The sequence below is a fragment of the Mastigoproctus giganteus genome, chromosome 11 (assembly GCF_048544385.1).
Source record: "Mastigoproctus giganteus isolate SK-2022 chromosome 11, ASM4854438v1, whole genome shotgun sequence".
In the NCBI taxonomy this organism is placed as follows: domain Eukaryota; kingdom Metazoa; phylum Arthropoda; class Arachnida; order Uropygi; family Thelyphonidae; genus Mastigoproctus; species Mastigoproctus giganteus.
Genome location: NC_143585.1, coordinates 103,980,937 through 104,007,086, shown reverse-complemented (window position 1 = coordinate 104,007,086; position 26,150 = coordinate 103,980,937). Strand labels below are relative to the sequence as shown.

Below are 26,150 nucleotides of genomic sequence, written 5' to 3'. Positions count from 1 at the left end.
CTGTTTCACACCATGGAGTTTGCGTGAAGTCTACCGGCAGCTTTTAGGAGACCATGTGTACCCTGTCATGTTGCATTTTTCCCGGACAGAAACGGGATCTTCCAAGACGATAATGCGCCGTGTCATCGGGCCCGCACTGTGCACGAGTGGTTCGAGGTACGCTGTGAAGATATCACCCACCTTGACTGGCCTCCAAATTCGCTTGACCTCAGTACAATTTAACACCTGTTGGAGGTTTTGGAATGGGAAGCGTGGTGTACGGACACGCAACCGTCATCTATTCGGGCACTGTGGAAAACCTTGCAGGCAGCATGGCCTTGCAGGCGGCCATGTAATATACCATTTATGGTATAATACATGTTCGAATTTTGAAACTTCATTGTTTTACAAACTCCCCACCCGTAGATCAGAGCCCTCGCAGCTACCAGGTTGATATAATCCCCCTTTTTCTATACAATGTGGAAAAGGTCTTGGTTCTAATCGTGACCAGTGGAATATTTTTATTGGATTTTTTTTCGCATTGTTACCGAGTTAGTAGGTTTCGAATGATAATTATATGCCACCTCCCCACAGAATTATTCAACAAACGATATACCGATCATGAAAAACAATGAGGTTATGGGCATAATATTACTAAAGCCTGATCCTGCATTTCCCAGGCACAAACCGAAATCAACCCAGCCCTTCTAGCCTACGACCAGTAGGCTAGAAGGGCTGGGCTGGTTATCACCATTTCTGATGTACCACTGTCCTAACTTTTATAATCCTAAAGTGCATATTTCCAAAAAAAAAACCTTAATCTAATTTATTCAGAGGTTTAAAACATGCTATCCGTTATAGATTGCAGAGATCAGAGTTTAGTATGTTACAATTATAAATTCGGGTACAAGGATCCAGAATTTTCGGCAGCCAAACCTTAATTTTTTTTAAGTTATTAGTAACTGGCTAATAACTACTATCGAATTCTGAAGTTCCTAATCGTGCACGCCCCGTTTTGAGTAAATATTAGTATGTGTAATTATCACTTTCTTACAAATGCTGTCAGATCTGACAATTTCACATTAGGATGAGAAAGTCCTGTCTAACTACATGTAGACAACTTCTGGAAGAAAAAATTTTTCTAATGAAATTTATGAAAATAAGATGTAAGGTATTTTTTTTTTTTTTTATTTAAAAATAATCCCAGAAAATCTTTCGTTCACATGAAAAATGACAGCGAAATTTTGAAAGAAAAATATGTGACATTATCTCAAACACTATCGTCCAACGTGTTTTACGAAATGACTAGAAATAAACTAGAGTTCAAGAAAAAAAATGTAATATCTTTGTTGGGTGTAACTTTATGACTAGGGCAATGAGGTGAGTGCATTTGACGTCAAACCTCTCGTTAAATCACATGATGTATGACCAGGGGCTTGTTTGTTTGTTATTTGGTTTTTAGGAGCATTAGCAACTAAGGCCGTATTGCTCCGGGGGATATGCGGTGGTCATTCCCTGACCTTTCCGCATCCTCCGTATTTGGTGGTCACGGGCTCGAACCCCGGTCTAATCAAGAAGTGTGTGCTACACACTGCTGCTCCTGCCCACCTGGCTACGGAGGCGCCTATGACCAGGGGCGCAGCTACCGTTATCAAAAGTAGGCAAAGCCTAGGGCCCTACTTCACCAGGGCCCATATACAGATGCAAATAGGGGTCGTCCCTACTACGCTAGGGCCTATAGACAGACGCAATATGTAATGAAAATATTTTTATCACTGAGTTCTTCAACAATGTGACACATCTAGAATAAGGAAGGAATTCTTCTTATATCTTATCGCCAAAAAATAACAAACCCAGGCGGCGGCAGTCTTTATTTTGCTTTTATAAATGCAACTTTGTATAGTGATCAGACACCCGTTCGGTTACTGTATGTGTATGCGTCATATCGTATGGGGTTTGGGATCCCCCAACTTGACAGGAGGACAGGGGGGATAGGCCCCACGTATACAAACATTTAGCCATATACGGTAGTCCAAAGTTGTTGGTTGATTAATTTCAATTCGTTTGTTCAAGTTCAAGTCATTATCAAAACAGCAATTGACATACAAAAATGTATTTGTTTATTATTGCTATTTGTATTTAAAATATAAAGTTTAAAATTAAATTAATAAAATTTTTAGTTAAAAATGGAAAGAAAAGAAAAAGGGAAAGAGGAGAGCCCAAGAATAAAGCAAAAGAACAAGCAGTCAATAAATTACCTAAATTAGATCATTTCTTTACAAAACACAGTAATGAATTATGTATGTCCAGAAGAAGGTAAAGAAAAGACCCGTATTGAATCGTAAAATATGGAAAAGAATGATGCTGGTGTAAACATATCTGCGAATCATTTAAATCAAGCAAGGTCATCAAACGAAAATAATTCAACTATCATAGATATGCCTTCGTCGGAAATTAGTGTTGAACGCACTGCACCATTTATTCCCTCAAGCGATCTTGGAGAATACGTGTACATCAGCATTTCCGATGAAATAAAAAGAAACATTATGAGTTTGTCACCTCAAAGACCTAACGAACCATTTCCAAGGGATCCTGAACAACAAAAAAGAACTTTTAGTGACAAGTACTACTATTCTACTTCAACGTATGGTGTCGAGTTCCTCGTTTGTGGAGGCTGTGCTACTCACAAATTTTAGATGCTGCATATTGCCAACCATGCTGGCTGTTTTCAGTTAAAAGTCAGTGGCGTTCCGGACTACAAGATTGGTAAAATCTATCTTTTCGGATAAAAACTCACATTGTTGAGTTCTCAACATCATATCGAGGCATGTGCCATGCATGAAATGTAGCAAAAGAACGCAACAATTGATAAAGATCTTGAAGAACAAGTAAGATACAGATCCTACTTGGTACTAGAACGGTTATTTTGGATAACGCTTATGTTGTCTAAAAATTCTTTAGCATTTCACGGTCATCGGGAAGGGTTTTCGGAAGATTACAATGGCAATTTTTTTATTGCAAGTCCATTTACTTTCCTACTATGATGATGTATTCATTACATCATCATAGTAGGTGATGTGACCCGATCACCGTGTCAACCAACGGTATGGTGCCAAAGAGGTCACCTACACGGAACTCCAGAATGTCCGATCCCGAACACCTGTAGGACAGTCAGAGAATTCCTCGATCAATAATAGTAACCAGACATAACAATCATCCCACGCACGTGGTACCAGTATTGGTCGCCGGATAAAAAATAAAAAAATAAAATAAAAACCACAAGGAAAAGAAAGAGATAACAATTCATGTGAAATAGGACTTCCTTTCATTACTTTGCACATTCTATCTTGTCTGGATTAATAAAACGGCTACTCGGGTAATTTACACATTGGGGTTATATTTCGGGTGCGTTCGATTATAAAGTGGTTCAGGGGTTAAAAACCCCTATACCGTACCTAAGAAGGGCTACAAAAACATGGGTTGCTGTGAAGTGATCTGCGAGTAGTACTCCTTAAGTGAAACCATATTTCATAATCTATCATGAAATATGGTACAAATATCCATCTAAAAATATTCTAAACAAGGCATAGATTTTGAAAGTTTCGGTACTTCCGCTTCAAATTTATAGCAATGTTTTCTAAGACCGGGAAATAATACAACGTTGGGACAATTAGAGTTCCGCATATTTTGATTCACTTAGTGTTTTCCCTAATCCATGTAAAAATTCACACGAAAGCGAGATTAGACTGATGTTTAATTCTAAGAATATGACAAATTATAAGGAGTTACAAAATTCTATTATGCGACGTATTAAAATGCATTTGTTTAGACGAAATTATGGTGTTAAAATCATATGGATTTCAGGATTCGCTATTCTCATGGCATTACCATTTATTAAGTGAAAACCTTGTAATTATCAAAACAATCACTGACTAAATTAAGTACAGTATTTATTCATAACTGATAAACTACATTTTACTTCTTATGCTTTCAGCCGTAAGGACATTATGGGCCTTGTGGAGGCACATCTGAGGTATGTAATAATTGATTTTCTGAACTTTAAATTTTCCTTCTCAATATACAGCATTTTTCTGTCTTTCAATTGTCTCTCTGCTCTGAAATGTATTTCCACATAAAGGAGATGCAATGAGATTTCTTCAGTGCTCATCTCTTCATTATTTTTTTTTAACTTTTCGTTCTATTTATGCATAAAAGAATGGACTTCTAAACCGGATTCCCTTTTTTCAGAGGTATGGATGTCTTACTAGTGTCAGGAGGAAAAGCTGCACATACTCAAGCTGTATTAAGTATGTACATGAAGATGGACAAACAGAAGACTTCGTTTCTTAAAGTAGACAGCGTTGGTGACGTTTTGGCCGAAGCAGTACGTAGTATATCAACACGCTAAATACTAAAGTATTTTTTCTAGATAAATGAAAATATAAATAAATAAATTTTGTTTATACTACAGATTAACCATTTTGTTTTTCTGTTAACTATTTTATTATAACCATTTTGTTATTCAGTAGTATTGCTCTATTTTGTAACTCCTCTGGCCACATAGGTCAGAGGAGTTACAAAATAGAGGCAAAAATATGACCACATTTTGTGAAATCGCGTAAATTGAAAAATTCAGTGTGGTAACCCTGCACCTGAACACTGTGTACGTACAGAGATCAGTATTGCCAAAAATATAATAGAGTAAAGATTATTACTATATTTAACACCACTCTTATACCACGTGAAATTAATAATATAGTTTATTAAGCTATTTGCATAAACTACTATACATTAAGGTGACGTTTCAGGTATCTTACCGATACCCATCATCAGACCATGTTGTTGGGGGAACAAAAAATAGAAAAGGTTATAGAAATTTGAATATATTACAAATATAGTTATCAATATTACAACTACAATTACCATTAGATAATAAACAATTCTAAGTGTGAATTATTGTTACAATAGAAACCAATATTAAATTAAGTAAATCTTAGGTAAATAAATGTGGAGTCCATGTTCACCACCATACCCTTAGAAGTCAAAACATATGTATGAGATCTATTATTTCTGACGTAGGTCAGAAATAATAGATCTCATAGATCTTTCCATAGGAAAACCGTACTTCACATTCAACGGGGAATTCTATATGCAGATTTCTGGCCTCAACATGGGAGGGAAATGCATTCTCTCCTCTCATGGAAGAAATATTTATAGCAAAATTTGAAGATTTCTTGGAAAATCAACCTAAACCAAAATTGTGGAGCAGGTACATCGATGACATTATAGCTATCTCGAACCATGATATGTTAAACCTACATAAATTCTTTGACGCTATCAACAACCACCACCAAAAAATCAAATTCAAAATGGAAATAAAAAACAATGGCAACTTTCCTTTCCTGTACATCCTGTTCACAAGGAAACCCTCAGAGCTACATATGGACATTTACAGGAAGCCCACTGATACTGGAATCATTAAATTACTAATCCTGCCATCCTTTCTCAAAAAAAAAAAAATCAGGTTTTCTAACATCCTTCATCCTAAGCGCTTACAGAATTTGTAAAGAAGATAATATACAACAGGAACGTATTATTTAAGTACATCTCATATTGTGAATACCTTTACAACGAGTTACCTACCACGATATTGCACAACCTCGAAAAAAGTAACGATTCACCAATGGAGAAGACTACTGTTACTTATTCTCGGCGGACACCACCACCCAGATGGCACCGTTGGAAAAATGGTATGGGATAAAACACTGTGTTATCCACATACTGCCCCGTTTAAACTTAGGAAAAGCAAAAAGGCATAGGAAAGTGATAGTAAAGGAAGAAAAAGAAATGCCGTCAAAAACGGAAAGGGACAGTTACTCCTCACTCCCTGAACTAAACCACTCATAATTCCCCCGAATAGCAAAGCTTCCCTATTAGTGAAGACTGTTGTTACCTAATCGCGGTAACGAGGGCCCCATAAATACCCCCAGACGGCACCGATTCCAAGCTGATTGGCTTCTCATCGGTGGGTGGGCAGGTACCTTGGTGTTATAATGATGACAACCCAGTTGCTAAATATAACTCCACAATATGAGAGATGCCTGATGGTGTACGATAATTAAGAATTACATTTTGTTTAGGGCAATAGCCTCGGGTTACGAAGAAGTTAACTAACATATAAGTTTGTGCAATGTTTGTTTGTTTGTTATTTGGTTTTTAGGAGCATTAGCAACTAAGGCCATATTGCGCCGGGATATGCGGTGGTCATTCCCTGACCTTTCCGCATCCTCCATATTTGGTGGTGACGGGCTCGAACCCCGGTCTAATCAAAAAGCGTGTACTACGCACTGCTGCTCCTTCCCACCTAGCTACGGAGGCGCCTTTCTGCAATGGCATCATGTCTATACATAACCAACAACTAAGTATTTACAAAGTGGCACAATTTAAGTATATCTCAGATTGTGAATACCTTCACAACGAGTTACCATGATATGGCACCATCTCGAATAAGTAACGCTACACCAATGGAGAAGGCTACTGTTACTTATTCTCGGCGGATACAACCAGCCAGATGGCACCATTTCAAAGCTTACTGACTCTTCGTCGGTGGGTGGGAAGGTACCCTGTTATTGCAATAATGACAACAAATGAAGTTGCAATGAGATTACTTACATGATGCCAGTTTGTAACTACTTAGTAATTGATTTAATTACGTATAGACATGATGCCATTGCACAAACTTATATATCAGTTAACTTTTTCGTAATTTGAGGCTATTGCCCTAAACGAATTATGTAATTCTTAATTACTGTACACCATCAGACATCTCTAATATTGTGGAGTTATACGTCGCAACTGGGTTGTCATCATTACAACACCAGGGTACAGATACGTTGTGTATAGTCCAGGGTGAAACCATGATGGTACTTTTGGGTATAATCTTTCGACATTAGGCAGAAATTTCCTCGTTATGTCCCCTTTTATGGATTCTGACAACCTGTCCTGCCAGACCTGCTGCAGGTGGTTGGCGAGTTTTGTTTTTTCTGTTTTCAGGTTTCCTGTAGGATCAATGGAGTGGCCCAGGAAGGTGCAGCCCAGGAAGAAGGAAGTCCTTTTGCGAGATGCTCATTGAAGACCTTTATTACAAGAACCTGGCTGACTCTGGGTTCTCTTGGGAGGAAGTAAAAGTTGAAACCACAGTAAGATTTGCCATTAAGGCCAAATCCAGTTTGACAGACCACCGTGTTGTTAGTCTCTCTCCACGCCTCTACAAGTACATATTATCAACTGATAGAATCTTCCTTGGCTGCAATGCACACAGATTCCGCCCATTCACAGTGGTAACAAAATGTTTCCTCTGCCTGGGTTATGGGCACACCTCCCAGAATTGTTCCCACAGCTCCCCCTCTTGCGGACACTGTGCTCGCATTGGACACGTTAATGCTGAGTGTCCCCACCGAGATGAAGAGCCTAGCTGCATAAATTGCAAAAGGCGAAGACGGGAACATAACCATTCTGTCCGGCACATCTCCTGCCCAGAATACCAAAGAGCATTAGAACTAGTACGGCAAAGGACTGCTAATGTTTAGTCCAACCAGCTCTACTCTTCGAGATGGTTCCATTGCTAGCCCCCTCCACTATACTGAAAATTCCCCTTCCATACCTGGACCCCGGAGTCTAAAGATTATGCAAATCAATGGACATAGGTCACATACTGTGGCAGACGAAATCCGCCTTGCTGCAGAGAGCCACTCTGTTGACATCATCTTGATTCAGGAGCCGTATGTCACTAGGACCCATTCTCTTCCCCCTGCAAAAATCACCGGGTATTCCATTCACACCCGCATTATTCAACCTGCCCAGGCAGATCCCAAAACATGCATTGTGGTGCTTAACAGAGATCTGGATGTCTTGGTCATTCAGGGACTCTGCAACCAGTTTGCAACGTCCATCCAAGTCACATACTCTGAACAGTCCTTCTACCTGATGTCACTCTACTGCCCACCATCAGCAGATATCAATGACTCCCTTAACTTCTTGGAGTACGCCCTGGACTTCATCGGCCCCGAATCACTCCTCATAGCCACAGATGCCAATGCAAAATCACCATTCTGGTTTAGTTCTACTACCGACACCCGGGGAATGCTGGTTGAGGACTTCATCATCAGCAGGAATCTAACAATCCACAATCAGCCTAGTCAATATACAACTTACAGCAGCTCCATTGGAGAGTCAAACATTGATCTCACCATTTCCACAAGGAAACTTAGCCCTCTAATCTCAAATTGGGAAGTTATTCCCAACTGGACAATTAGCGATCACAGAGTTATCCAGTTCTTCATAACATTAACTACAACTATAAACACCAATGAAACTAGGATTCCGGACTTTGTTAGATTTTCCATCAGAAATGTTGACTGGGAAGCTTTCGAAAGATCTATTGTCTCAGATTTCCCTCTCACGGATCCAACCCAATACAGTGTCCGCACTGCTGACGAATTAGTTACCACCTTGCAGCAAGCTGTCCTGAAGGCCTCTTATAAATCTGCCAAGAAGAAAATCTTCCGTCGCACTGTATGCCCTTGGTGGACTCAGGAACTCACCTTGCTTAGACGGTCCGTCCACCGATCTCGCCGATTTTACCAGCGACACCGTGACTGGCCAGCCCCAGAAGTAGCACGACTATACAGCGACTACATCGCTAAGAAAAATGAATACACAAAGGCTATTGCAACTAGGAAGAAGGCAACATGGTCTGACTTTGTCAGAGAATCTGGCACGACAAATCCGTGGGGCCTGGTCTACAAGATCATGCGGGGCAAAATCTACAATCCGGACATCTTCAGCACAGTGATTGCAGACTCCGGGGAGACCTCCAACTCGCAGGACTCAGCCAATCACATCCTGGATAAGCTATTTCCACCAGACGACACTGCTCAGGACTTGTCTGAGCATACTGCCATTCGTACTGCAAACAACAGTTATGAATCAGATGAAACCACAGAACCTTTCACCTTGGAAGAATTATCAGCAGTTCTCCAAAATATTAACATCCGAAAATGTCCAGGATTAGATCTCATTGAATACAGTTTCATCCTCCGTCTTCACAAGCTTCGGCCAGAATATATACTCTTACTGTACAACAAATGTCTTCAGGAGGGATGTTTTCCTGTGGACTGGAAGATCTCGCTACTGAGACTAATTAAGAAGCAGCACAAAAACCCTACTGACCCGCGCTCTCACCGTCCAATTGCGCTACTTGCAAACTTTGGATAAATACTGGAGCGGCTTATGGCACTCAGGACCACAGCTCTCTTTCAAGCACAGAATCTCCTCTCCCCCTGCCAGTATGGTTTCACTCCAGGACGATCCTGTGAGGAGGCTCTCTTTGATCTAGTTCTGCACATAGAAAACTCTGAAGCAAAATTTGAACTTGCCATCTTCATTGACTTCGAGGGCGCGTTTGACACTGTCTGGTGGGACAGTGCTCTGGCACGCCTCCGGACAGCCTCCTGTTCCAGCCATCTCTATAGACTTTTTCAAAGCTACTTTTCAGATAGAACAGTAATTCTAAAGTCAAAATACCATCACGTCTCCAGGCCAATCACCCGGGGGTGCCCTCAGGGCTCAGTCCTGGGACCCCTCGTGTGGAATATGATCCTACAAGACTGGCTTTCCCGCTCCTTTGCTAATACCAAGATTGTTGCTTTTGCGGACGATCTCACGATAGTGGTATCCGGCCGCTCTCGCAAAGCCATATAAGACAATGCTAATCGGGTCCTTGACGACCTCTCTTCCTGGGCTGCACTAAATAAACTACGGATAAATCCAAGCAAGACTAAAATGATGCTGTTTAAAAATAAGCTGGACCTCAGGCGGCCTCCGCAAGTTAAAGTCTCTGGGGTACAACTTCCCATTGTCACACAGACCACTGTGCTAGGGGTGGTTCTGGATCACAAATTAAGCTTTCACCCCCACCTCATCCATCTCAGCTCCAAGGTGAAAACATTTTCAGGCTCAATCATCAGAATCACCAGGAATGAATGGGGCCTGTCCAAGCGGTCGCTTCAGCTGTACTATAAAGCCGTCTTCCTTCCGATCGTGACGTATGCTGCAGGTGCTTGGTTCCACCGAGCTAGATTGGTTAATATGATAGGCAAATTAGGCTCTATACAACGGACAATGCTTCTGGCTACCCATAGGGTATGCAGGACAGTATCCACTGCTGCTATCCAGGTCTTAGCTGGGACCCTTCCACTGGACTTGTATGTAACCTTCCGTGGCCTGACCTTTAGAATCAACAAGAAAATTCCAACCAAGATCTTAGACATTGAGCTAAACCTGAACACTGACCCTAAGGCAGAGAAAACACGCTGTTACAATGAGATGATAAATATCTGGCAGACAAGATGGGACAATTCCACCAAGGGAGCAGTTACAAGGAGATTCCTGCCGGATGTGACTTTCCCCTCCTCTAAGTCGGCACAGAAGTGGCTCTCTCTAACTCTTGAGACATCGTTCCTAGTCACTGGGCATGGCTCATTGAATGAGAAGCTCTTCCAACTAGGCATAATACCCATAGACGTTTGTTACTGCGGGGCCAAGGAGAATTGGTTCCACCTTCTCTTCGAGTGCACTCTCTATGAGGACCTGAGGCAAGACCTGGCAAATACCATCCCTCTCACTGAAAACCAACTGGACATACTGTTACAGACACCACAGAACCTTGCTGCCTTCCAGAACTTCTCGACACAAGTATTCACGCGCAGGAAAGCCTCCTACAGAATAACGCAGGCTACTAATGGGGATCCCCTGACAGCAGCTTAAAAATTTTATTTTTAATTTATTTTATTTTATTTTTTCTTCGTGATAACGTACTTTTTCCCCCTTCATTCCTCTCCCCACTAGTGTAGCTTCTCTCTCTCTCTCTCTCTCTCTCTCTCTCTCTCTCTTTCTCTCTTTTTTTTTTTTTTTTTAATTACACCACGGGATTTTTTTTTTTATTATTATATTTTTATTTTTTTATTATTTTTTTATTATTATTTTTTTATTAGTATTGTTTTTTATTTTTATTTTTATTTATATTATTTTTTTGTTTTTATTTATTTATTTTATTTATTTTTTTATTTATTTTATTTATTTATTATTTTTTTTTAAATTATTATTATTATTTTATTTTACTTATTATTTTTTTATTTTATTTTTTTTTTTCTCACTTCCTCTGGAATGGGCCCCCAGAGGAACCTGGTCCACCTTTTGACAACATCAGGTGGGTCAGAGTTTCTTTTGAGACGGTACGTGTTTTATTGGGACTGGCCCACCTTCCCGTGGTGTGGACGAGTACCCAGAATCATCTGTCCAGGTGACTGATGCTTCTGGGTAGCCAAGAGGCCAGAACAGAACAACAGAACACACACATAATACACACAAACCTACGTCATTCACATTCTGGCCCATTTGTAGTAATACTGCTCTTCACAGAGATACGAGGCGGAGTTGAACAGACGTTCTAGGAGCCGCCCTTTACAAAACACATGTCCAAACACATGTCCATGCGAGATGCTGCATCATGGCACAACGCACCACCATCATATTGGGCATTGTAATATTGGTAATTATATTTGTAATATATTCAAAATATATATTACAAATATAATTACCAATTTGTGCTATAGCATCATGTTTATACGTAGCCAACTACTAAGTAGTTAACAAAATTGGCAACATTTAAGTATATCTCAAACTGTGAATGCTTTCACGAGTTGCCATGGTATTGCACTACCTAGAATAAGTAAACCTAGAATAACTGATATAGGCATTCACAATATGAGATATACTTAAATGATGACAATTCTGTACCTACTTAGTAGTTGGCCACGTATAAACATAATGCTAGAGCAAAAAAAGCTATAAGTTAGTTAACTTCTTCGTAACCTGAACAAATTATTGCCCTAAACAAATTATGTTATATATTCAAATTTGTAACCTTTCTATTTTTGTTCCCCTCAACAGTCTGATGATTGGTATCGGGAAGATACCTGAAACGTCATCTTAATGTATAGTAGTTTACGCGAATAGCTTAATAAACTACATTATTAATTTCACGTGCTATAAGAGTAGTATTAAATATAGTAATACAGTAATCTTAATAGAAAACAACCACGTAACGTCCTTCCCTAACTATAAACAGAGTAAATGTGAGATAATCTAAAAAACGGAATTCATCAATTTACTCATAAATCTTAAATGATTATTTCATTCTTTATAATAATAAATTCTGTTATCTGGGCAAAATTACAACCAATCACAGGAATAATTTCTAAGACAATAATGAATTAATTGAATTAAATGGAAGAGGGGATCTAGTGATACGTGATTGTTCATCACTGTATGTTAATTAATTGAAACTACACTATTATACCACGTGGTAGATTTAGGTAAAATATTGCTGAAATGCTACAATTTTGAACGGTTGAAACGTCTCATTGGCAAACACTTAAACAATTCTCGCAACGTTTCGGGAACTCACTGTTTCTCGTCTTCAAGTCTGTGGAGTTAGAACGTTGGTTTGGCGTACAAATTTGCTAGAAAATATAAAATTCTATCAATAATCTAATTATGCTAAATAATTAAAGTTGTAGAAGTTACTGATGGGGTTACAGTTGCTTGGATACAACTTTGGGTTATACAATAATTCTTTATTCTATCAAATTATCCATAAAGAATTATTCTCAAGTATAATCCAAAGTTGAAACCAAGCCACTGTAACCCCATTGGTAACACCTACAACTTTATTCAATTATTTAATATAATTATATTATTAACAGAATTTGTAATTTCTAGAAAATTATACCTCAAGCCAATTCAGGTGTTTCGATCGATCGATCAAAATTGTAGCATTTCAATAATAAATTATTTAAATATACCACGTGATATAATAGAAAATTTACATAAACATAAAATCATACATTACACTGCTAATAGCTAAAAATTGGCAATTATAATGATAAATACAATTTACAAGTAAAAAATCTCCTTAATTGTACAAGTGGTATGGGGTATCGTATATTGTACATACTACAGTAACTATGAATGTATCTACATTCCACACATGAGAAGTTATTCAAGAGGAGAGGGCCAGATGTTTATCAAACTCTAACAGGGAGGGAGTTAAATGATTTTGTAATAACTGAGAGCAAAGTGGAGGAAAAATTGTTGACGTTAAACGTTAAGAAAAGCACCAGGGATGGATAGGATCTATCCAATTATAATAATCGATGTGGCAAAAGAAGTAAGCAAACCCTTAGCCATAATTATCAGAGCATCCTTGAACTCAGGGATTGCAGATGTGCAAATGTATCTCCAATTCACAAAGGGGAATAAAGGGTAACACGACTAATTACAGACCTGTTAGCTTGACTTCTGTTCCAGAGAAAATAATGGAGTTACTGGTTAAAGAAGCATTGCAGAATCATCTAGATAAGACAGCAGTAATAATTCAGACACAGCATGATTTGTTAAGGGGAAGTCATGTCTGACCGATCTGATTGGATAATATGATGTGGTCACAAAGGAATTGGATGCAAAAAATAATTCTGATATCATATACAATACTTGGATTTCAGGAAAGCTTTTGATACTGTTACACATGGAAGACTATTGTACAAACTGGAGTAGTATGGCATTAAGGGCATGTTGCTACAAGGGATAAAAGGATGGTTGAGTGGGAGAAGACAGAGTGGTAATCAATGGATACAGCTCTTCGTGGCCTAATGTTATCAGTGGTGTCCCTCAGGGTTCGGTGTTGGGCCCATTGTTGTTTTGTACATTTATCAATGATATTAATAAAGGTATATCAAGCTTTATGTCTAAGTTCGCAGATGATACAAAGGTTGGCAGGATTGTTAATAACAATAATGACAGCATGCTAGTGCAACGGAATCTGGAAAAGTTGGACAGATGGGCTGAGAAGTGGCAACTGAAGTTTTACACTGACAAATGCAAAGTACTACATATGGGTAACAGTAACCCCAGAAAAATGTACCAACTGGGTGGTGTAACATTCGGGTAGTGAAGAATGAAAATGGCCTAGGGGTAATTGTGCAATTAGATATGAAGTTTTCTGAGCAGTGCAGACAGATTGCCAGGGTAGGTCATGGGGTGTTGTCAACTATATACAGGAATTTTATGAGCAGGGATAAGGAGGTGGTTATCCCCTTGTATAAGGCAATGGTCAGGCCACGCCTTCAGTACTGCGTACAGATCTGGAAGTCTCATTTTATGAAGGATGTAGAGTTGCTAGAACGAATACAGAGAAGAGAAACAAGGCTTGTGAGGGGAACAGAGGGGTGCTCGTACGAAGAAAGGCTCAAGTTCTGCAAATTGCAGCGTCTGCAGACTAGGTACCTGCGAGGCAATCTGACTGAGATGTATAAGGCCTTGAATAGATTGAGCAGGCTCAATGCTGATGGGATTTTTCCTCTTGCTCAGATTACAAAGCTGAGAGGGCATAGATTCAAAGTGAGGAAAGACAGTTGTAGACTGGACCGTTTTAACGCATGGGCGCACCCGGCGGACGCCAGGGGGCCTCACGTGGACATGTGTTTTTGTAAAGGGTAGCACCTAGAACGTCTGTTCAACTCCGCCTCGTATCTCTGTGAAGAACAGTATCACTATAAACGGGCCAGATATGTGTATGACGTAGGTTTGTTTGTATTATGTGTGTGTTCTGTTGTTGTGTTTGGCTGCTTGGCTACCCAGAAGCATCAGTCACCTAGAGAGATGATGCTAGAAACTCGTCCACACCAGAGGAAGGTGGGCCAATCCCAATAATGCACGTACTGTCTCAAAAGAGACCCTGATCCACCTGATGTTGCCAACAGGTGGGCCAGGATCCTCTTGGGGCCCATTCCGGAGGGACAGACAAAATAGAGAAAATATAATAAAAAAATAAATAATAATAATAATAATAAATAATTAAATTAATTAATTAAAAATATACCACCCGTGGTGCAGGTTATGGAGAAAAAAATAAAAATAAAATAAAATAAAAATAAATAATAATAAATAAAAATAAAAAATTTAAATAAATGAATATAAGTCTGGAGTGGCTGACTCCAAACAGAACGCAAGCGGGAAAAAAAGAAGAGAAAATATAGTATTAGTATTTTAGTTTTAGTATTAGTATTAGTAACGGCCGCATGGTGCAAGAAAGCCTATGGCTTATGCTGCACCAGCCAAAAAAAAAAAAAAAAATCCGAACAAAACAATGATAAAAACAAAAAAAAATTAAATAAATAAAATAAATAACTAAATAATAATAATTAATAAAAAAAAAAGGAAATTAAACCTATCATCCTATGCGCTTCCCGTACCCGAAAGTACTATCCAGATGACCTTTGAATTTCCCCAAACTGTCGGCCTCTACCACCCATGAAGGCAACTTATTCCAGTAATTTATAACTCGCTGGCTAAAATAAAACTTCCTGCAGTACAATCTAAACATTTCCCCCCCGTAACATGAATTTATGTCCCCTAGTTCTAGCCTCATTTATAATCTTGAAACTTTGTCCTCATTCATTTTACTGATGCCTCTCAGAGTCTTAAACACCTCAATCAAATCTCCTCTAAGGTGTCTAGTTTCCAAACTCTGCTACCAATATATTCGAAGTCTTTCTTCATAAGGACGCCCTTTTGCCGATCTCACCAGGCGAGTTACCCTTCTTTGCACCCTTTCAAGAAGCTCGATGTCTTTCTTTAGGTGCGGTCTCCATACTTGAACACAGTATTCCAAGTGTGGTCTAACATAAGCCTTATATAATGGGATTATCACGTCCCTATCTCTACTTGTAAAAGTTCGATAGATCATCGATAGGACACCATGGGCCTTCCTTGCATCCTGTTTACAATGCTCAGAGAATTTCATGTCTGACCGTATCGTAACACCCAAGTCCCTTTCCTCCAGTACTGGGTTTAGTTGAACTCCACCAAGTGAATAAGTTATTTTGGGATTACTGTTTCCCAGGTGTAATACCTTACACTTTGTTGGATTAAAGCACAGCTACCATTTTTCTGACCATTCCTGAAGTCTATCTAGGTCTCTCTGAAGAAACTCAGCTTGACAGTGATCATTAACTACTCTACCAATTTTAACATCATCTGCAAATTTAGACATCACGCCCTCTATCCCTCATCAATGTCGTTTATGAAAATTAAAAACAACAGTGGTCCTAATACAGATCCTTGGGGAACCTCACTTCTTACATCAACCCAATCTGAGGAATAGCCATTTATCACAACCCTCTGCCTCCTGCCCTGAAGCTATCCTTCTATCCATCTAAGGATTTTCCCAGTGATTCCAACCTGTTCCAGCTTATGAAGCAACCGCTCATGTGGGACTGAGTCAAAAGCTTTGCTGAAATCTAAATAAACAATGTCGATATTATTCCATAAATCCAGCTCGTGAGTGACCCTTTCGAAATAGCGAACCAGATTTGTTAAACATGATTTTCCCTTTACAAAACCATGCTGAGTATCCTTGAGAATTTCAATTCGATCCAAATGATCCTGAATTCCACCCTTGATCATTGCCTCCATGATTTTCCCTACTACTGAAGTCAGACTGACAGGTCGATAATTTCCAACTTCACTTTTAGAGCCACCCTTATGTATGGGAGATACATTTGCACTTTTCCAATCCAAGGGAATCTCCCCAGAGTCTAGTGATGCTCGCATAATTAGCCTCAATGCACTCGCTTGCCACCTCCCTTAAGATTATAGGGTCTATTCCATCAACTCCAGAAGCCTTACTGGTCTGTAGGCTCGAAAGTGTTTTCATTAAATAATCTTGCGAAATTTCAATATCATTAATTACATATTTTTTAACTTCGCTCCCACAATTTCCCACTGCCACAAAAGGTTTTTCATTTGTAAATATCGATGCAAAATAACTGTTGAGTTCATCTGCAACGGCAGCTGGTGTATTTATTACTATCCCCTTTCCCTTACGTAAAGGTCCGATCTGGTTTGTCCTGCTCTTCTTGGCATTTATATATGTGAAGAATTCTTTATCCTCCCTCTTTGCTCTGTTTGCTAGTGATTTCTCATAAACTGCCTTTGCCTGTCGAACCTTTTCTGTGGCTCTATTACACATCACCTTGTAGCTGTTATAGGCTTCAGTACTTTTTATTGTTCTGTAACTTTTCCATGCCACCTTTTTCTGCTCAAGTAATGCGGCAACTTCACTATTCATCCAACTTGGAACCCTTCTCGTGGAGTATTTTTTTAATGGTATATACGCATTCAAGGCATCTGTGATTAATGTTTTAAAGCGTACCACAGTTCAATTGTATTCATTCTCTGCGCGATATCTACCCAGTTAATAGAGGCCATGTAGTACCTTAAGGCATCGTAATTTCCTTTTTTGAAATTAAAACCCATTCCTTTGCCTTTTACTTCTGCTACCTCTCTCGTCATCATCCACCGTAGAACTCCGTGATCACTTCCTGCTACTGGTTCCTCTACTGTCAGCCCTGTTATGTCATCTGATTCATGTGTGATGATGAGGTCTAGGATATTCTTTTCTCTAGTACTTTCCCTGACATGTTGATACAAATAACAGTCATCTAGTTGATTTAAAAATTTTGTTCCCCATGTCCAGTTTCCTTCCCATTTACTCCAATCAATTAGAGGCAAATTGAAATCACCCATAATAAGGCCTTGACGCTTACTTGCCCATTCCATTTGCATGTAGAGGCTTTTGTCATAATCTTCACAATCACCTGGTCTGTAGATTACTCCTACTCCCATTATACCTTTGTTTCCAACTATCTCACACCATACAGACTCTATACTAGCATGTGAAATGTCTGAATCCGGGAAAGCTATCGTCGCACTCAGGCTGTTTCTGATAAGAAGCATTACCCCACTACCCCTTCTATCTACTCTATCCTTCCTAAATACATTATACAAGCCGTACTGGAACTCATCATCCCTCAATTTCCGGGTGGCACCACGTCTCTGTAAGCCCTATTATGTCCGCGTTACTTGTTTTAACCAGCAGTTCGAATTCGCTCATTTTATTGACGACACTTCTAACGTTACTGAATAAACAATTAAGATTTACTGTTCTTGTATATTTAACAACCCTAACACAACCCTTGAAGTTTTTTAGGCTCTCTTCCCTGATATTAGCTACCCGCTCACGTGAAATATTTCTGCCCCCAGAACATCTAGATAATACGTCCAGTTGGGGTAACAGATAAGAACTCTTAAGGTATGTGCAAGAGTTGCTTTGCCCAATATTATCAGATAAACGAAAGTCAGTATTACCCACATCCTCCCTAACTAGCAGTTGCCCTGAACCTTTAAGGTATCCTCAATAATACTGGCAAAAACTTTTGCACCACCTTTGTTTAAGTGTATCCCGTCTCTACAAAAGAAATTCCTTCTACCTACAAGTGTGGGCCATGCTGATAGAAATTTTAACCCTAAAGCCTTGCAGATTCCTTCAAGTCTTGAGTTAATCCACAAGGCTCTTAACATATAATCCCTCCTATCGTGTCTGGGCAGAATTGCAGACACCCAGATATTATGGCCTAGCTCGCGACATTTCCTCAGCATGGTCCTGTATTTTTCCAACAAATCGTCAGATCGTGTATGTTTAATATCATTTGTCCCCACATGAATATAAAATAAAATAAATAAATTTTTAAAAAAATTACTGCTGAGAGACAGAGAGAGAATACTGGCATAGGTACACTAGAGATAATGAAAAAAAAAAAACGGAAAAATAAATAGAAAGAAAAAAAAAATATATATATATAAAATAAACTAACATAGCTACACTTGAGGAAAAAAATAAAAATAATAAAAAATAAAGGAAGATGCAGAGAGAGGGGGAAAAAACCCTTTATCTAATCCACTTCAGGCCCAATGCCAGGGGTGTTGACCACTCTATACGATCTCCTTCGAGCAAAGACTTCTGTAGCAAAGTTGTGAGGAGCAGATAAACGTTCAGGGGTTAGGAGTAACTGGTCTAATTGATTTTCAGATATTGGGATGGTGTTCACTAAACATCACCTCAAATCTTCGTACAGAATACAGTCAAAAAGGAGGTGCCTCCAGTTCTCCTTGGATCCGCAGTAGCACAGGTCAGTCGTGCAGAAGCCTAGTTGGTGCAGGTTTTCATTAAGAGAACCATGTCCTGTAACCAGGAAGGAAGTCTCCATGGTGAGGGAAAGCCAGGATTGGAGAATTAGAGGTTGTAAAGGTGACATCAGGAAGGAATCTTCTAATAACTACCCCAACCTGGGATGTATACCAGCGGATCTGCCAGATGTTCACTAACTCGTTGTAGCATCTGGGTGGCACCACTTTTGGGACGGTGTCAAGATCAAACTCGATGTCAAGGAACTTAGTGGGGATGTTGTTTTTAATTCTAAATACTAGTCCTCTGTACGCGGTATACAGATCCAGAGGAAGAGTTCCAGTTATGACCTTGATGGCTGCTGTAGATACTGTTCTGCAAACTCTAAGGGTAGCCAATAGCATTGTACGTTGGATGGAACTCAATCTGTCTCTCATCTTGACCAAGCCAACTCCGTGAAACCAGGCACGGGCTGCATATGTGACGATCAGCAGGAAGACTGCTTTATAGTAAAGACGATGCGTCCTCTTGGAAAGGCCCCAGTCATTTTTGGAGATACAAATAATGGAACCAGAGAGCTTCTTGACTTTTGATCTGAGATGGATGAGGTGTGGCAGGAAGCTCAGTTTGTGGACAATTACCACTCCGAGAATGGTAGCTTCAGTAACTATACCCATAGTTACTGGGGGCCTCACTTAGAGTTAGGAATGCAACTAAGAGAGACCTAGAAAAAAATTAAAACAAAATTTAAACCGAATAGGGACCACATTTGGAAATTCGCCGAGGGGTTCCTAAAGTTCCAGGGCCGAAAGTTCCTAAAACGGCCCTGGTTGTAGAATAGATGTGCGGAAATTTGCCTTTGGACAGTGGGTAGATTGCTGGAACAAACTTTCATCTGTTGTTGTGGAAGTTGATAGCTTAAATAAATTCAAGTCAGAACTAGACAAACATTTGGAATGAATGGATCAGTGAAATGGGAAGTGTTTTTTTTTTTTTTTTTTTTTTGGCTGATGCTGTATTAGCTTGCTCTCTTGCATCGTGTGACTCTACTAATGCTAATACTATAAAACAAAGTATTCACAATAAATAGCATATATCTCAGTTAAAAGCGAATGAAGTTGATTCAACTTCAATAAAAGCTTCTCATTGTATACAGAAGAGACCTCAGACGCACGAGTGGCCAATTAAATTCACTAGGCGACAGCCTCACTGATTAGAGATCTTTTATTTTGCTGTTTTCGGGAGCACGTTTACAGTCATTTTTGAAGTGAAATTTCTAAGTAGTTTTCACATGGGAGTAACTTGCATCCATGGATTGGCAACAAAGGCATGTTGAATTATAAATAATAATGAGCGTTGTAAGGCGTATATAGCACGTATACGTGCAATGCAACCACCGAAACCACCTCCATTGAGTACAAAGGGATAAAAGGGATAAAAAGACATATAAACTTGTAAAATATTAAACCACATTGAAATAATAATTTCAAAAGATTATAAAGAAGTTTCACTTAACTTCCGCTACGCATGTTCGGTATACACACAATTTTTTTTTTCACGTGCCCAGAGAAAGCCCAAGAGATTCTCATTTCTGAATTGGTAAACAAGAGGATGTTGAAAACTTTGAACACTTTGTTGTTATTGTTATTTGGTTTTTTTTAGGAGCATTAGCAACTAAGGCCATATTGCTCCGGGATATGCGGTGGTCATTCCCTGACCTTTCCGCATCCTCCGTATTTGGTGGTGACGGGCTCGAAGAACACTTTGTGGCTGCTTGCTTATTCCGGGTGATCGGTCTTCCGATCCAGAGATTTTAGGCATCACAATGACAAGAACGAAGACCAAATTAAGCGAGTCATCTACATGAAAATATCCCCCCCCCCCCGCCCCGGGAAATTCGAGTCTGAAATTCGAGATTTATCCATTAAAATAGGCAAACTGGCGAAAACACAGGAAATTCACAAACTCTGGCGCCAAAAAGAACAGGAAAATGCTTGACGTGTTTCCAAATTCCCGACAGATATTAATCTTCGGGATTCGGGAACGAGATATCGGAATTCCTGGGAATTCTCGGGAATCCCGAAATAATAAGTTATTCTGTGTTTTTCATATAATTTTATTTACGTGATTTTAAATAATAATGAGTGACCATGATAATAAACAGTGAATCATTTTTCTGTGATAGGTTTATACTAAAAGTTTCAGAGGTTTTCTGTAAAAAAAAACAAAAAAAAAAACACGATATAATAAATGCATGGTTTTTTATTATTATGAACCAATACATTGTGACAAGAATAAAGATTATATATTTCAATAACATATAAAAGTGATTTGATAACAGAAAACATTAAAAGAAGGGAACATTAACACAAAATAAATGCGAAATAAAATCATTTTAAAAAATTCAAAGATAATTCCACAAATATTGAATATTTAAAAGTTATCTTTCTTAAAATGAAATTTTAAAACGCACAAAGCATTGACTGCTCTATCCGATAGCCTTGATCTTTGTTTTGTGATAAATATTCCAGATGTAGAAATATTTCTTTCATTTTGCATTGAAGTTGGTCGAATTGACGTAATTTAAGCATACACCTAACGCCCATCTTCAAGTTGGGGGTTAAGTTACATGTTGCTTCATATAAGCTCATTTCCTTTTTTAACCATGAAACCATTTTGTCCGCTTGCCCCGATTTTGGTTTTGCCGTTGAAATCGATATTACTTTTGCTAATTCAGATTTTAGATCAATTTCTGATTTCACGTCGGAGTATTCCACAACATTCACATCTTCTTCTCTTTGCATTTCTTCTGTTAAAGCACATTTCCTTTAAAAAAGTATTTCCATTAATGCTTTTGCCAATCGAGCTATTTCATTCTTGTTTGCCAAAGCAAAAAAGTCGTCCTTTTCCACCTCATAAAACAACTAACATTGCTTAAATATTTAATGAGGGATACTAGATCGTTATTTCTGCGTTTAAGCAATTCATTTCTAATTTCTTTTAAAAGCATACTGCTCAAAGCAGAATTCTGTTTTTCCAAATTACTAAAAAGAAACTTAAAAATTCCTTCGCTTGTTAAAAGATTTGCATCAAGATTACTTAATGCCTCAACTGCTAATCGAACAGGTTTTAAACAATTTAACATATCTCTCGCAATTTCATATTCCTCTTTCCATAAGCGACCGAACTTCAGCTTTTGTGAAATAATTTTTACCGGATTTAGGATCTTTAAAAATCTTTCGATCATTCTTGCTAATGTGTTCCAGCGTATTTTACAGTCCAAAATGATGACTTGTAATTTCCATTTTTTCACTCTTGATTATTTCCTTCTGCAAAAGGGAATTTCTCGCTGAAGAATATTTAAATATTACTCGCTGAATTTCTCGCTGAAGAATATTACAATTGAAAAAGGCTGTTTAAGCATGGGCAATGCATCTCCATCATTTCTACTACCCAGGTAGTATGCATGCATCATTTTATTATATCTCCTTTTTCAAACTCTTTGACATTTCGTCAAGAAATATTTCGATTAAACCATATACATGCACACCATCATCTCTCATACTGTGGAGTTACACTTCAAATGTTGTCACTATTGCAACAGGGTACTTGCCCATCCACCGATGATGAAGCCAACCAGCTTCGACCGGTGCCGTCTGGGTGGTGGTACCCATCTGAGAATAAGTAACAGTAGTCTTCTCTACTTATTCGAAGTAGTGCAATACCTAGACAAATCGTTGTGAAGGTATTCACAATATGAGATATTGTTTGTTATTTGGGTTTTAGGAGCATTAGCAACTAAGGCCATATTGCTCCGGGGATATGCGGTGGTCATTCCCTGACCTTTCCGCATCCTCCGTATTTGGTGGTCACGGGCTCGAACCCCGGTCTAATCAAGAAGCGTGTGCTATGCACTGCTGCTCCTGCCCACCTAGCTACGGTGGCGCCATGTGAGATATAACAAAACGATGCATGCATACTGCCTGGGTAGTAGAAATGATGGAGATGCATTACCCATGCTGAAACAGCCTTTTTCATACTCTTTGACATTTCGTCAAGAAATATTTAGTTTTACAATTTTTCTTATATCAAAAATTGCTGGATAGAGATCATCTTGCAGATCATACTGATCAGCTCCGGCTCCGTTATCTGAATCAGAGTCATTGCTTTCATCTTTCTCGTATTCAGAATCTGCATCGTATTCGCTTCCGCTTGCTTTTGATGCTTCAACTTTTTGACGTAAAATATTTTCGTTACAGCAAGGTGGAAGTGCATGATTGTAACATAACTGTTGAATAGTCGGTGATAACTTTCCGTATTTTTCCATAACTGCTAAGTTGTTGCAACCACATCTGCTTCAAGTTTTAATTCAAAGGTTTCTAACCTTTTCTGAAATAAAGATAACACTTTTTCTGCAGGACAGTTCCCATGAACTCTTATTAAACCAATATTCAGTGAACTCTCATTGTAGTATACATGTACGTTCATGTATCTTCGATTCCTACAACTGGTCCATTAGTCTATGAATGCTCATTTTCTAATTTTCACGTTTGAAAGCACCAAATTTCTCGATGTACAGTTGTTCTGTTTTACTGTATATTTATGTATTAATGCCATAACTGATGGACTTTTTGGCAACTGCAGTCGTTTGCTTAAGAAACTTGCCCTAATAAATTCACTCTTTGAGGTTATGTCGATAGATAATCCATCTGCTGCTGAAAGTTTGCTTACGGTCTTTTCTAAATCTTGTGACCCATATCCTTTGACATATTGTAACATTGTTCATTGTTTCTTAGACGTAGTAGGCATTGGCTCATCAGGATTATTTTCAGAGTTTTTTGTCCTTTTCAAGCCATGAATATGTTCGAGATGCCTATGAAGTCCACTAAATAATAAAATAAATTTTCCGTTTATACTCCGGGACGACCACACGGTCAAAGGAGTTACAAGGTAGAGAGAATACAAGAAACAGCAGTCACGGGTATGAACCCGGGTCACTCAGGCACATGTACTTATGCACTCGCGCCCTGACCACTCGGCTACGGCCGCGAATACTAGTCGATGATGCTTTACGTTGCAATGATTTAAAACATATCTGACAACGAGCAAACTGATTTCCTTTATCTCTCTTAAAATACTTCCAACATTCTTCATACTCTACTCATTATTATGGATATCTAAAAAAAAAATTGATAATAAGAGGGAGACAAAGACCAATAGATTGACAGTAGCCACTGGCAGAGGTGAAAGAGATTCTTGCACTGCTTCTATTAGAATGAGCAGAAGCCTGAAAAACAAGATGCATGATATTTCAGAGACTGCTGGGAGCCATTGCGGTACAAGTAAACACATGGGTTGTGTTAGGGTAGCTAAGAATAGAAACAGGTGCAGGTATACTTGCGTGTACACCAATGCTAGGAGTTCAGTAAATAAATTTGATGAATTTGAAGTATTGCTCAAAACATCAAAGGCAGATATTGTTGGGATATCAAAGACGTGGTGTCACACAAGATATAAGGGATGCAGAACTGCAATTTGGGGAGTACAACGTCTACAGAAAGGATAAACAGGATAGGAAGGGGGGGAGGGGTTATGCTATTAGTTAAGAAACACATAAAAATCAAGGAAGTGAAGCCAGTCAGTCGACATCGCTGGACAGTGCAGTGTTGAGTCAGTTTGGTGTGACATAAGCATTGGGAGATCAAAATTGAGAGTAGGAGTGTGCTATAGGCCTAATGACTCTGATGAGTATAATAAGAAACTGTACAGGGAAATAGAGTGGGCCAGTAAATCAGAGAGTCTTATAATGGGAGATTTTAATTTCCCAGATATTGACTGGAATTTGGGGGCTGGTCACTCACACACTAGCAGGGCTTTTGTGGATTTATTGGATGATTGTTTTCTACATCAGCATGTTCGGGAGGCAACTAGAGGGAGTAATACTCTTGATTTGATTATCAGCAGTGATTCTTCATGCATTAAGAATCTGCAGATAAATGAACCACTAGGTGGCAGTGATCACAGTGTGCTTAAGTGGGATTTACTCAAAGAGGTAACTACCATTAGGGGTAAAGGGAAGGGTTATTGCTTCCGTAAAGGCGACTACGATGGACTGAGACAGTATTTAAATTCTATACAGTGGGTCCAACTGATGATGTTACCAACAGCAAATTCAAAATGGGAAGCATTCAAAGAACTTATCTTGGAAGCTACTAGGCTTTACATACCAACTAAGAAATATTGTTCAAGGTTTAAGCCAAAATGGATGTCAGATGAACTAATGAGGCATATGGCAGAGAAGAAAAATGCATGGGATACTTACAAATTAACACATGACACAGAAGCCTATGATAGATACAAGTTGATATGCAACCAAGTTACAAAGGAGGTTAGGCAGGCGAAGGCAGATTACGAGAAATCCTTGGCAAGGGATGCAAAGAAAAACAGCAAAGAGTTCTTTACTTATGTAAACTCTAGAAGGAAGGGGATGAATTAGATTGGTCCACTTGATATTGATGGGTCAACTGTTGATGATCCTGCTGAGGTAGCTAGCAAACTAAATGAATATTTTGCATCGACATTCACACATGAGGAGTTATTCAGCGAGGGGAATGCCAGAGGTGTATTCAACTCTAGCAGTAAGCTACAGAATCTTGAAATAACTGCGAGTAAAGTGGAGGAGAAACTGTTGAAGATAAACACAAGAAAGGCACCCGGGGTGGATGGGATCTATCCAGTTATATTAAAGGAGGCAGCAAAGGAAGTAAGCAAACCCTTAGCCATAATTATGAGAGCTTCCTTGGACTCAGGGGAGGTACCCATAGACTGGAAATGTGCAAATGTGACCCCAATTCACAAAGGAGGATCAAAGGCTGACACAAGTAATTATAGACCTGTGAGCTTAACTTCTGTTCCAGGAAAATTAATGGAGGCACTGGTTAAAGAAGCACTGCAGGATCATTTAGACAAGACTTCAGTTATAGCTCGGACACAGCATGGTTTTGTTAAGGGGAAGTCTTGCCTG

General features: G+C 39.0%; 1 protein-coding gene across 1 annotated transcript in view; it reads left to right on the top strand.

The window, feature by feature from the left end:
• The window catches only part of LOC150078319 (uncharacterized protein ZK1073.1-like), a 483,468-nt gene that overhangs the window by 427,196 nt on the left and 30,122 nt on the right, over positions 1–26,150 (top strand). The window contains exons 10-11 of the mRNA XM_090384761.1: positions 3,974–4,012; positions 4,228–4,363. Of these exons, the coding sequence (XP_090240887.1) occupies positions 3,974–4,012; positions 4,228–4,363 (175 nt within the window). The remainder of the gene's footprint in view (positions 1–3,973; positions 4,013–4,227; positions 4,364–26,150) is intronic.